This window comes from Pipra filicauda, unplaced genomic scaffold (assembly GCF_003945595.2).
Source record: "Pipra filicauda isolate LSUMZ 115617 unplaced genomic scaffold, ASM394559v2 scaffold582_size373904_pilon, whole genome shotgun sequence".
NCBI lineage: Eukaryota > Metazoa > Chordata > Aves > Passeriformes > Pipridae > Pipra > Pipra filicauda.
The window spans coordinates 339,567-351,653 of record NW_024104734.1 but is presented as its reverse complement, the minus strand read 5'-3'; the positions used below and the strand labels follow the sequence as shown (position 1 = coordinate 351,653).

Sequence of the window (12,087 nt, the reverse complement as noted above, 5' to 3'; positions counted from 1 at the left end):
CAGGGCGGGATCCAGCCCGGCCCCAGCCCCCCCAGCACCGCTGTGGCCTTTTAATCCATCCACACGACCCCCTGCTCCATCCCGGGGGCCACCAGACATTCTGTGGGCAGAGGCGCTGCTGCCCAGCCCCGTCCATCCATGTCTGCCCACGTCCAGCCGTCCGTCCAGCCGTCTGTCCGTCTGCCAAGCTCGGGCAGGTCCCAGTGCCCTCGGTGACACCCACCCCCCTGAGCCCCCAGCGCCGTCCCAGAGGACTCTCAGAGATGCTACTGTCTGTCCACATCCCTCCATCCGTCCGTCCGTCCCGCCACGGGGATGTCCGTCCGTCTGTCCGTCCCTACCTGCCCTCGGTGACATCCACCCGCAGGAGCTCCCGGAGCCGTCCCGCTCCCTCGGAGACGAGGACGCTGCCGTGTGTCCGTATCCACCCGGGTCCCTCTGTCCGTGCACGGGGCTCTGTCCGTCCCTACGTGCCCTCGGTGCCCGTGTCGGGCTCGGACGGGCCCCGCTCGCCCTGTGCCGCGGGCGCCGCCAGGCTCTCGGCCTGCAGGAGCAGGTTGCAGCCGAGGAAGAGGATGGCGAAGGCGACGGCGAGGCCGAGCACCAGCACCACGGCGATCTGGGCTGCCTCGCTCAGCCCCGTGTCCTCACGGGTGGTGTTCATGGCCCCCTCCTCCTCCTCCTCCTCCTCCTCCTCCTCCTCCTCCTCCTCTTCCTCTGCGGAGCGAGTGCGGCAGCAGCGACAGACGGGAGGGTTTAAGTGATGTCAGGGACCGTCTTATCCCCCCCCCTTCTCCACGGCCCCCCTCACGCCCGGAGGCGCCGGAGCCCAGTGGATCCCCCCCACCCCGGGGAGGGAGGGAGCAGCTCTGCCCCCCCTTGGTGCAGTGGAGGGGTGCAGGGTCCTGCATGGAAGGGAGGGGTCACCCCAGGCCCTCCCCGATGTGCCTGGGGGCAACTGGGGCTGCCCTGCTCAGGGTGTGGGCAGCACTGACCCCTTACCCACTGCAGCCCCCCAGCACTGGGGTGCAGTGGGGACCCCCAGCTCAGCTCCATAGTCTCAGGGTTCCACAGCTCAGCCCCATGGCACTGGAGTGCGATGGGGACCCCCAGCTCAGCCCCATGACACTGGGGACCCCCAGCTCAGCCCCCCAGTGCTGGGGAATGATGGGGACCCCCCAGCTCAGCCCCACAGCACTGGGGACCCCCAGCTCAGCCTCAGCACCTGCTTCCCCCCTCCCACGGCCCTGAGCCCCCCCCAGCCAGGATGTGACCAGTCTCCATGTGAAAGCAGGAACACTTTATTTTTGGGGCAGTTCCAGCCCCCCAGGGAACAGGGTGACACCGGGGGGGGGGGGGACAGTTGGTGACAAGGGACACTGGCTGTGTGACACCAAATGTGCTTCAGAGGGGGGGGGTTCAGGTGTCACTCCGCCCCTCAACACCCTGTGCCAGGCCCCAGCACCCCCGTGCCAGGCCCCAGTGCCACGCCAAGCCGGTGCCACACGTGCCCCGAGGACTCACCCCCGTCATCAGCCAGGCCAGAGCTGCCGAGCCGGTTCTCCAGGACGGACAAGACCAAGGAGCAGCAACCCTCAATTACAGGCCAGGCCGAGCCCAGCTCCTTCCAGAGGCTTTCTGGAGGTGGAGAAGGGGATCCAAGTAGAGCCTCTTGTCCCCAGGAGGTGCCACCAGCCGGGGTGACCCTGCCGGGGTGACACCAGCCCTACAGCGCCAGCGTGTCCTTGATGAGCCGGCGCATGGTGGTGGTGACCGAGGTGCCCAGGGAGTCCGTGATCTGGTAGGAGATCTTGTACAGGTAGGGCTGCACGTCCTTCAGGCTGGTGTCGAAGACGTTGTCCACCTCGGACTGGGTGGGCATCTTGGGCAGGTACTCGTGGCGGTTCATCACCTCCACGATGTTGATGATCTTCTCGCAGAGCTTCTCGCCCACCTTCTCGCGGCAGATCTGCCGCTCCTGCTCGTTGGCCAGGTTCACCACGTTCACCTTGATGGTCCAGAGCTCCCAGGGGATGCACTCGTCCGAGAAGGGCCACCGCGACTTCTTCTTCTGGTAGAACTCCAGGGAGATCTGCCCCATCCCGTCGCTGCCGGAGCCGCGCAGAGCGTCCTGCGGGGCAGCATTTGGGTCGGGGGGCAACAGGGACTGACCCCCCCCCCCCGGGGCACATCCCTCGGGACTGTACTGAATCACACAATATCCTGAGTTGGGAGGGCCCCACAAGCATCATCCAGTCCCCGCACAGACACCTCAACAATCCCACCCTGTTCCTGAGAGCGTTGTCCAAATGCTCCTTGAGCTCTGGCAGCCTTGGGGCCGTGCCCAGTGCCCTGGGGAGCCCGTTCAGTGCCTGACCACCCTCTGGGGGAAGAACCTTTCCCTGACATCCAACCTAACCCTGCCCTGACACAGCTCCAGCCGTTCCCTCACGTCCTGTCCCTGCTCACAGAGAGCAGAGATTGGAACTGCAGACCCCGAGGAGTCTCCCCTCAGTCTCTTCCTGTCCAGCTGAGCAGACTAAGTGCCCTCAGCTGCTCCTCGTGGGGCTGCCCCTCGAGGCCCTTTCCACTGCCTTTCACCCCCGCTGGGCCCCCCTCACCTTGAACTCCCCCACGGCCTTGCGCAGGGCCCGGTCCAGCTCCTCGGAGGAGACTCGCACGTAGGCGAAGTCGATGAAGTCGCAGTCCACGTCCTGGGTGCCCACGGTGCCGATGGAGTAGGTGCCCTCCTTCTTGTAGTGGAACTTGCCGGTGCTGCGGTGCAGCAGGACGGTGTGGAGCACGGCCAGCATGGCCTCCTCCACCTGCCGCCCCTCCACCGACACCTCCAGCACCTCGGCGCGGCAGTTCATGGCGGGGGCGGCGCCGGGGGGGCCACAGCAGCGGGTGCTGGGGGGGCACAAGGGTGGGGAGTGGATGAGGGGTGTCGGTTGTACCCCCTGCTCGGGTGGCAGCCCCTCTGGGGACCCCCCTGAACCCACCCCTGGGGACGCTGGTGTTCCAGTGAGTGCCCCCCCCATCCCAGCACAGGCCCCCCCGTACCTCACAGGGACCCAGCCTGGGTCCCCCATAACCCCGTAGGGACCCCAGTGTCCTGGTTCGAGCCCCTCACACCCCACAGGGACCCCAGTGTCGTAGTCTGGCCCTGGCACAGCCCAGGGGGGCGACCAGTGTGTGGCCTCCCCACCCCACACGGCCCCACACGGCCCGGTCCGCTCCCCCTCAGCCTCCCCCGGAGCGTCCCAAGCTCCCCTCGGGCTCCAGGGCCCGGATCCCCTTCAGTCCCCGGGCCCCTCACCCCCTCCAGGGGCCGCAGCCTCCCTCACCCCCGATCCCCGTCCGGGCCCCGGCCCCGGTCCCAGCCCCGATCCCGGTCCCGGTCCCGGTCCCCACTCACCGCCCGGGCCCGACCATCTGACGGCGGGGAGGAGGGAAGTGGACCGTCCCATCCGCGCAGGGGGCGTCGGGACACGCACGGGGCCCGCGGCGGCGCCTCCCGCTGTAACCGCCGTGTTTCCTCACTCTACATCTATTTCCGTTAGTTTTTTGCCCCTCCCCTCCCGGTGCCGTTTCTCGCCGCGAGCCGTCTCCGGGGGCGGAATCGCTCTTCCCGTTATGAGGATCTCCCCCTTCCCGGATTGGTTCGTTCCCAGAGCGCCACAGAGTTGCGCCCGCCGCGGCGCAGAGCGGCTCAGCGCCTCCACAGCGCCCCCTGGGCTGGAGGCCCCCGCGGTGGTGCTGCAGCGGGGCGGGGCGTCCGGTGACCTCCCGTGACCCCCGGGGGGACAAGTGGACAACGGGGGGACGTGCGTGGGGACAGGGGCCACAGGGGCACGGGGAACACCGACACGGGGACACCGGGGACATAGGGAAAGGGGGGGAAGCAGGGACAGATGGACACAAGGGACAGAATGACACAGGGACATGGCAACACAGGGCACGGGGGATACTGGAAACGGGGACGTGGGGACATGAGAGGTATGGGGACAGGATGGATGGATGGATGGATGGACATGGGGGACACAGGGAATGAGGATATGGAGATTTGGGACACGTGCCCAGGTGCAAATAGCAGGAGGTCTGTGGCCATGGCATGTCCCCAGGCACACGCTGTGGCACCCTGTCCCTGCCACGCAGCCCTGGGGCCACTGGTGTGGCCAGAGCTGGCCATGGGGCTATTTTTACCCGGCCCTGCTGGCACCATGTCCCCATCCTTCCTGCAGCCAAGGGGACGGGGACAGGGACAAGGTGGGCAGAGGCCAGTCCTGAGCTGTGGGCAGGGGACAGGGACCTGTGGCACAGCCACTCCTGAAGCTGGAGCAGAGCCGAGCTGTGCTGTGCCGGGGGCCCACCCTGTGCCCCCCATGCCCTGTGTGTGGGGCTCTCGTGTCCCCCAATCCAACCCCCATGGCCCTGCCGTGCGTCAGCACTGTCCCCGCGGCGGGGGCGGCGGGGGGGACAGAGGGACCCTTGTTGTGTGTCACTGTGGGGCCCCCCCGGCCCCGCTCTCAATGTGGCCCTTGTTCCACACCGACCCTGGGTGTCCCCATTAACGTTTCTCCGGGGCCAGGCCGTGCCCAGCAGGAGGAAGGCGACAAGCTGGGGGACACACCAGCCCCATATGTCCCCCCTGCATGCCCAGGGACCCCCACCCTGTCCCCAGCCCCTGGGATGGGGACCCCAAAAGCCATCACTCCCTCGCCAGGACGGGCCCTGCCAGCGGCCACGTCCCCGGGGACACGATGGGGGGGACACGGTCACGCTTCGTGGTTATTTTGGGGATGATAAATCAGGCAGGCGACAGGTGCGGGGCTGGGGCAGCGCCGCCGAGGGGGTGAGTGACCGTTCAAGGGCAGCGGCGTGGGACACGTGCGGCTCCGGCACCGCGGCTGTCCCGGCTCCGGAGCCCCGGCTGTCCCCGAGCCCGGCTGTCCCCAGCTCCAGGTTCCCGGCTGTTTCCAGCTCCTGGGCCCCAGCTGTCCCCGGCCCTGTCATCTCTGCCGTCCCCAGCCCCGGCTATCCCCAGCTCCAGAATTCCGGCTGTCCCCGGCTCCAAAATCCGGCTGGGCTGTCCCAGCTCCAGAGTCCCGTTTCTCCCCAGCTCCGGCGCCCCAGCTGTTCCCAGCTCTGACATCCACACTGTCCCCAACTCCAGTGTCCTGGCTTTCTCCGGCTCTTACTGTCCCAGCTCCGGTGCTCTGTTTTTCCCCAGTTCAGCATCCCGGGTGTCCCCTTGCCCAGCTGTCCCCAACCCCGGCTGTCCCCATTCCGGCGTTCCCGGCTGTCCCCAGTCCCATCGCTCTGTCCCCGCCCACCCCCCCGGTCCCCAAACATTCACCAGAGCCAACATTTCCAGGGGAGACGCAGGACAAAGGTCCCTCTCAGAGCTCTCACCGTACGTACAAGTTTATATACAGAAAGTGGCCAAAAAGGGGGAAAACCCAGAAAAATATATATAAAGGGGAGGGGGCCGAGGTTGGGGGGCTGGAAGCCCCCCCCACCCACGCCCCCCTGCTCTGTACAGGACCCGGTCGGCGCTATTTACATCGGGGGCGTTTTTACAGGGGGAGGGGGCACCGCGCCGGCGATGCCCCGAGGGGGGGACGGCACCGGGGCTGCTCTGCGGCCGCGCCCGCGCCGTGAAGGCACATGGGGGACCCCCAAAGGTGTCCCCGAGGGGACTCAGGCATCTGAGGGGGGACCCAGATATCCCGGGAGTAATCGGGGGAGGGTCCCAGGCGTTCTGGAGTGATCCAGGGGCGGTCCCAAAGCATCCTGGGGATGATCCAGGGGTACACAGGGGATGTCCCAGGCACCCCACGGGTGACCCAGCGGTGTCCAGGGGGGGTCCCAGACATCCCTGCACTGAACTAGGGCTGCTCGTGGGGGGTCCCAGATGTCCCCGGGGGGGTGGCAGGGGCTGGTGGTGGCAGCCGCCCGCCAGGGGCTCAGAAGGGCAGCGTGTCCATGAAGATCTTGTCGACGATGGGCGGCGGCGGCACCAGGTCCTCCAGCTTGAGGTAGAAGATGCGCTGGAGGCCCTGGGTGCAGAGGCTGCGCAGCTCCGGCAGCTTCCCCAGGAGCTTGGAGAGGCAGCCCGGCCGCCCCGGCTCGGCCCCCGCCGCTGCCACGTGGTCCTTGAGGCAGCTCACGATGCGGTTCTGCAGCTCCTCCACCCGCTTGGGCTCCTTCAGCCCGTGCCGGTCTGGGGGGCACAGGGGGCGTGAGGTCAGGGTGGGGCCGCAGGGTGGGATGGGGACACCCCACAGGGTGGGGCTGGGAGCGGGGAGGGGGGTCTCACCTGTGATGATGACGAGGGCGGCGAGGCAGGAGAAGGAGGGGACGTCGACGCTCATGCGGTGCAGGCTCTGGGAGAACTCCAGGATGGCGTCGATCCACTCCCCGAAGCCACGCACGCACTGCTGCCGGTGCAGCACCACCCCGTTGCAGAAGATGAGTTTCCCTTCCTCTGGCTTCGAGCTGCCGGCACAAAACCGGGTGTCAACCCCCCGGCACATCCCGGGCTCGCCCCGCTCCGCCCTGCGCCGCCCCGGGGTTCACCGGTATGCCAGGCGCAGGATGAAGAGCTCCAGGAAGGCCGACTCCAGCAGCAGGTCCTGGTCCTCCTTGGGCAGCTCGGCAAATCCCTGGATCTTCTCGGCCCACTTGCGGATGACGTCCATGGAGCCGGTGAGCAGGTCGTAGAACTGCTGCACGTCCACCGAGTCCTCCTTCTCGAACGGGCACGGCGCCGACTCCTGGAACTGGGATGGGAATGGGATCAGGATCCGGCACGGGGATGGGTCTGAATCCAGCATGGGGACAGGTCAGGAACTGGGATGGGTGGGTTAGGATCTGTCCCCAGCCCTGGCAGAGCCCCAGGGTGGCACTGGCCTTACCTTGGAGTAGTCGAGCTTGGTGGCACTGGGGATGGAGTCGATGTGTGCCCGCACCAGGGAGGTCATGAGGCTGACGGGGGACACGTCCAGCGGCTGTTTGGGCTTGGAGGGGAGGCGGCCCCGCCGCCCCTTCAGGCTGTCGGTCCGGACCACTGTGGAGAGGGACATGCCATGAGCGTGTCTGTCCTCAGCGTGGGCTGCGGAGCAGGAATCCCCCACTCCTGCGGGGACCCCCCGCCCAGGATGGGACCCCCGTACCTTCTTTGACCATTCCGACGGCCAGGCACTTCTGGAAGCGGCAGAACTGGCAGCGGTTCCTGCGCCGCTTGTCCACGGGACAATCCTTGTTGGCCAGGCAGATGTACTTGGCGTTCTTCTGCACCGTGCGCTGCGGGCGGGGAAGGAGCGGCCGAGCTCAGCCCGGGGCGCCGAGCTCCGAACAAAAGCCCTTCTGTCCTCCCTTGCCTCCCGCTCCAGCCCCAGCATCCGGCTCCGCGTCCGTGGGGAGGGCTCGGGGCCGCGCTCCCCGCCCTGCCCCTCCCCGGGGTACCCCGCGGCATCCTCCCGCTGCCGCAAAGCCTTGTGGGAACATCCCGGCGGCGGCGGGGCGGGGTGGGGTGGGGTGGGCGGGCTGTCCCCCTTACCTTGAAGAAGCCCTTGCAGCCCTCGCAGGTGCGGACGCCGTAGTGCTGGCAGGACGCGTTGTCCCCGCACACGGCGCAGCGACCCTCGCCCGCCCCGGGGCTGCGCACCTTGGTGGGCGCCAGCGCCGGCCCCTCCAGCAGCGGCGAGGTGGGGGCCAGAGGCAGCCCCGCGAAGCCCCCGGGGGGTCCCTGGGTCGGGGGGAAGGCGTCTGTGTCCAGCAGCCGCGGGTCCACGTGGGGCGAGGGGCCCGGCTGCCCCTTCAGGGTCACGGGAGACCCGCCGGGGCTGGGGGCCGGGGGCCCGAAGGCGAAGAAGGGGGGCTGCGACCCCCCGCCCTTGGCCGGCTCAGCCCAGGGCTGCCCACCCTCGTAGTTCGGCAGCGGCGAGAACGCCCCGAAGGAGCCCTCCCAGCCCGGGGCCTGCTGGAAGCCCGGCGTGGCGGGCGAGGGGACGGAGCAGGGGCTCCCGTAGCAGTCCGAGCCGCTGGAGGAGAGGGTCTCGTCCGGCTGCCCCCCGAAGGCGCTGGGATAGCAGCCGTACACCTGGAAGTCCTCCAGCTTGAAGGTGGTGGCGGCGGTGGCGGTGCTGGACTGGCCGGAGGCCGGCAGCTGGTAGAGGAAGGCGTCGAACTCTCCGGCGTAGCCCTCCATGAAGGTGCTGAAGCTGGGCAGGGCGGGGGCGGCCGCCAGGTCGGCTCCTGCCACTTCCATGGGGAACCGGCCGCCCTCGGGGCTGAGCAGCTCGGCCGGGCAGCGCTCGCAGGGGCCGGCGCCCGCGGTGCCGTACTGCGCCTGGATGCAGGGCATCTCTGTGGGGAGAGAGGGGCGTCAGCGGGGACCCCGTCATCGCCCCTCCGCCATCCGGGTAGAGCATGGAGATGGGGGGAGAACTGCTGGAGCTTCCCCAGGATCCCACTCGTGCCAGAACCAGGCCCCTGGGGCCGCTGGCTGTCCGGTGGCGGCCACCCCTGTCCCTGGGAAAGGTCACGGCACAGCCAATGGGCGCAAAGGACATTCCCCAAAACGTTGATTTAGCAAAGTCCCCTAAAGGGAAGGAGGGAGGAATGCGACCAGCGGATTCCCAAACCCCAGGGCTGGCCAGGGGAAGTCAGAGCTGAGGCTGAACCAGATTTCAAGGATCCCACTGCCCTCATAAGCCATTCTGGGGCCTCGTGGTAACAGCAGTGCGGGCAGACTCTCAGGGGCGGGGGGAGAGGAGCCCACCCTGTGTGTCCCCACAGCCCCCGGCGCTGCACATGGACCCGGCACCATGTGAGACAACCCGAGTCCTGTGTCCAGCTGAAAGCCAAGCCAGGAGTGACCCCGATGGCAAGACGATAATGTAATTCATCTCACAGACCTTTAAAGGTCACCCTGCGCTGGCCCCCGGCCGCAGCCCCGGCACGGCTCTGCTGCCAGAGCTCCGCCGGCCCCCGGCTTCCCCCGGCCAAATCTGGGCAGCTCTCGCCGGTGCCCAGAAAGCCGATACCCGCCGGGAGCCAGGTTTAAAAATACCCAGCGTGCATCCAGCCCCGGCACCCACGGGGTGGCACCGGCCCCACTCCCAGTGTCCCAGCGGGGTTTGTGCCTGTCCAGCTGGGCTCGGAGGGTGAGTTCAGTGGGGACCGTGACACCCCCGGCCACCTCCTGCCCCTGAATGCGGATGAGGGGACCTGAGGCCACGCTGGGGACACAACCCCGGGGGACACTGGCTCATTCCCTTGCCTGTCTGCAAATCCTGACAGATGCAAAGCCCCGACCCTTCCCGTGGCCCTGGTTATTCAAACACTTTTGCCCTTTCCCACGCGCCGGTGGCGTTTGGGGTCCCTCCTGCCATGACCTCCCCGGGGACAGGGCACAGATTCCTGCAGCAGCCCCCGCGCTGCCCACGGCCGGGCACTAATTGCAGATTCCTCATTTGGGAGTGCAGGCAGCTGCCCGTGCCCAGTCCGGAGGCTGCTGCCTGCACGGGCGGGTGGCAGCCGCTGGCACCGAGCCCCGGGCCACAGGCGGGCGAGAGCAGCCGGTGGCCCTGGGGGCGGGTAACGCTGCCCACAGCCCTGCCGGCACCTGCTGCCCGGAGCGGCCGCTGCCAGGTCTGCGTGGGCAGCGGGGGGTTTGCCTGCAGGGGGCTGGCCTGAACACCCCTGCCCGCACTGCCAGGTCCTGATGCTGCCTGCACATCCCTGCTTGCACTGTCAGGTCCCCGGTGCTGCCCGCACGCTCCTTCTGCCCGGTCCTGCCCACTCTGCTCGGGGATCCCAAGGTGATGCCCGGTATGGGGTGACTCTGCCCCCCACAGCCCTCAGAGCCGCGGGTCTCCTGGCTGCAGCTGGTCCCTGTTTTGGGTGCCGGGATGGGGGATCCAGCCCGGTCCCCCATAGTCCAAGAAGTGCCTCCCGGTCCTGTGCAGCTCCTCACAAAGGAGCGATGTCAGGCTCTTCCCCGGACCCCCAGGACAGGGACCCCTCGCTCTGCCGGCTCCCGTCGGGTGCGCGTCCCCCTGGCTCCTCCCGGTGCCGCCGGGACTCCCGCTCCAGTTCTCCCGGTGCCACGCGGGATGCCCGACTCGGATCCCCCCCGGTGCCACCGGATACCCCCGAGGGCCGGTCCCACGCGTTGCTCACCGCCCGGTCCCTTCCACCGGGATCCCCGACACTCCCCGGTGGCACCGAGAGCTCCTTCCACCGTGTCCTTCGGACACACGAGCCCCGGTTCCCCCCGGTGCTACTCGACCCCACGCACTTTGTAGGACGTCCCAGGCCCCGAGCCCCCGGTGCCACGGGGATGCCCGACCCGGATCCCCCCGATGCCACCGGGACACCCGACCCCCTGCACCTCTCGATGCGCTCACCCCCGCCCCCGCTGCCCGCGGGACCCCCCCGCCCACGGTGCCCCACGCCCGGTGCCCGCATCCCGGTGCCGCCCGTACCCGGGTGCCGGCGCGGCGGCGCTCCGGTCCCCGCTCCTGCCGCCGCCGCTCCGCGGGCTCCGCCGGGCTCCGACCCCGCCACTACTTTCTCTTAAGCGCTCGGTGACGCGCGGGGCGGTGCGGGGCCGGTGACGCACGGGGGGGGCGGCCCCGGCGGGGGCGCGGCCGTGACGCACGCGGGGTTCCATTGACGCACCCGCGGCCCCGGCTAAAAATACCCCCGCGGCCCCGGCTAAAAATAGCGCGGGCGCCCCTCGCCCCCCTCCACATCCCCCCTCCGGGGCTCCCGAGGCCGCCGGTGGGGGGAGGGAGGCCCCGGTGTCGGGGGTATCCCCGGTGCCCCCGGTGCCCCCAGTGCCGGTGCCCCTTCGGTATCCCCGGGGCTGGCATCCCCCGGTGTTTCCATCGCCGGTGCCCCCTCGGTGCCGGTATTTCCGGTGTCCCCTCGTTGCTGGTCCCCCGGTGCCCCCATCCCCTGTGCCCCTTCGGTGCCAGTATCTCCGGTGCCGTTCTCCCCGGTGCCCCCCGGTGCCGTTCTCCCCGGTGCTCTCCTGTACCCCCGGTGCCGTTATGCCCAGTGCCCATCTGAGCCGGTATCTCCGGTGCTCAGCAGCGCCGGTACCCCCGCTCTCCTCCCGCTCCGTGCCCGGGTGCGGGGTGGGTGACGCGGGGTCCCGCCCTCGCCCCGGCCCCGCGGGGAGCCCCTGGCCGGGGCGATGGAAAGAGCGGCGGCTGCTGGCGGGCGCCGGCGCCGGGAACAGCGCCCGCGGGCTGGAAAGATGAGCTCAGCCCGTGCGGGGCCGGGCCGGGCCCGCGGGAGGGCGAGGGGTGGGTGGAAGGGACCCAGTACCCCCCGGTAGCATCCCGGTATCTCCCCGCCTGGTACCCTCTGGTACCACGCCGGTACCCCCCGAACCCTCCGGTACCATCCAGGTACCACCCCGGTACCCTTCGGTACCGCCCCAGCACATCCCGCGGTACCCTCCGGTACCACCCCGATACCCTCCGGTACCAGTCCACTTCCCGAACCCTCCGGTATCCCGTTAGTTAGGGGTCGCCAGAACGCGGGGTCGGCAGAACGCGGGGTTGGCAGCCCCGTTAGTGCCCCCCGTTAGTGCCTCCCGCAGCGGCAGAGCCCCTGGCACGGTCCCACCGTGCCGGGCATCGCTCCATCCCCCGGGGTCGGGACGGCGCTGCCGGGGTCACCGGTACCGGGACCCTCCCCAGCTTCAGAGGACCCCCCGGCCCCGCGGGGGAGAGCCCGGCACCGGAGGGGCCCGGGGGGCGCACGGGGGTACCGGAGGTGGCTGCTCGGGGCCGGGCGCCGTCGCTGCCTCCTCTCGCTGCCCGTTACCTCGTTCCGGCCCCGGTTCCCGCTGTCGCCCGCCCCCGACGGGGCTCCGTGACATCACACCTGCCCGCTGACGTCACACCTGCCCGCTGACGCCTCGGGGATCCCGCGGCACCAGAGGGGCCTCCCCCGCGGGGATCCCCCGGGCCCGGCGGGACCCGCCGGGGTCCCCGCGCCCCGCACAGACGGTACCGGGACTGCATCCGGTGCCAACCCGGGGGTACGGACAGGAGCCCCCCG

At 69.6% G+C, this 12,087-nt stretch overlaps 2 protein-coding genes across 3 annotated transcripts; both read right to left on the bottom strand.

Moving 5' to 3' along the window:
* Positions 1 to 1,285: 1,285 nt before the first annotated feature.
* On the bottom strand, positions 1,286 to 3,575 carry ATG101 (autophagy related 101). Of its 2 annotated transcripts, none has more exons than XM_027732203.2 (3): positions 3,419 to 3,575; positions 2,622 to 2,910; positions 1,286 to 2,131 (listed from the first exon to the last, which is right to left on the bottom strand). In XM_027732203.2, exons 1-3 carry the CDS (start codon positions 3,433 to 3,435, stop codon positions 1,727 to 1,729), a joined length of 711 nt encoding a protein of 236 aa, XP_027588004.1. In that variant the 5' UTR covers positions 3,436 to 3,575; the 3' UTR covers positions 1,286 to 1,726. The 2 variants fall into 2 exon arrangements, with proteins under 2 accessions (XP_027588004.1, XP_039243625.1); XM_039387691.1 differs by lacking the exon at positions 3,419 to 3,575 and adding an exon at positions 3,348 to 3,368.
* A 1,795-nt stretch (positions 3,576 to 5,370) lies between these two features.
* NR4A1 (nuclear receptor subfamily 4 group A member 1) lies at positions 5,371 to 10,624 on the bottom strand. The gene is made up of 7 exons (XM_027732162.2): positions 10,497 to 10,624; positions 7,565 to 8,373; positions 7,179 to 7,308; positions 6,921 to 7,072; positions 6,583 to 6,785; positions 6,323 to 6,501; positions 5,371 to 6,226 (listed from the first exon to the last, which is right to left on the bottom strand). The coding sequence occupies exons 2-7, from the start codon at positions 8,369 to 8,371 to the stop codon at positions 5,970 to 5,972; spliced, it is 1,728 nt and encodes a 575-aa protein (XP_027587963.1). The 5' UTR covers positions 8,372 to 8,373; positions 10,497 to 10,624; the 3' UTR covers positions 5,371 to 5,969.
* Between the last annotated feature and the right edge of the window lie 1,463 nt (positions 10,625 to 12,087).

Coding starts and splice junctions, on each gene's coding strand:
- ATG101 (XM_027732203.2), bottom strand. Junction 2,132..2,621: donor AGGCCGTGGGGGAGTTCAAG/GTGAGGGGGGCC, acceptor GCTGCCCCGCAG/GACGCTCTGCGCGGCTCCGG.
- NR4A1 (XM_027732162.2), bottom strand. CDS start 8,371: ATGCCCTGCATCCAGGCGCAGTACGGCACCGCGGGCGCCGGCCCCTGC. Junction 7,073..7,178: donor CGTCGGAATGGTCAAAGAAG/GTACGGGGGTCC, acceptor CCCTCTCCACAG/TGGTCCGGACCGACAGCCTG. Junction 6,502..6,582: donor ATCCTGCGCCTGGCATACCG/GTGAACCCCGGG, acceptor TTGTGCCGGCAG/CTCGAAGCCAGAGGAAGGGA.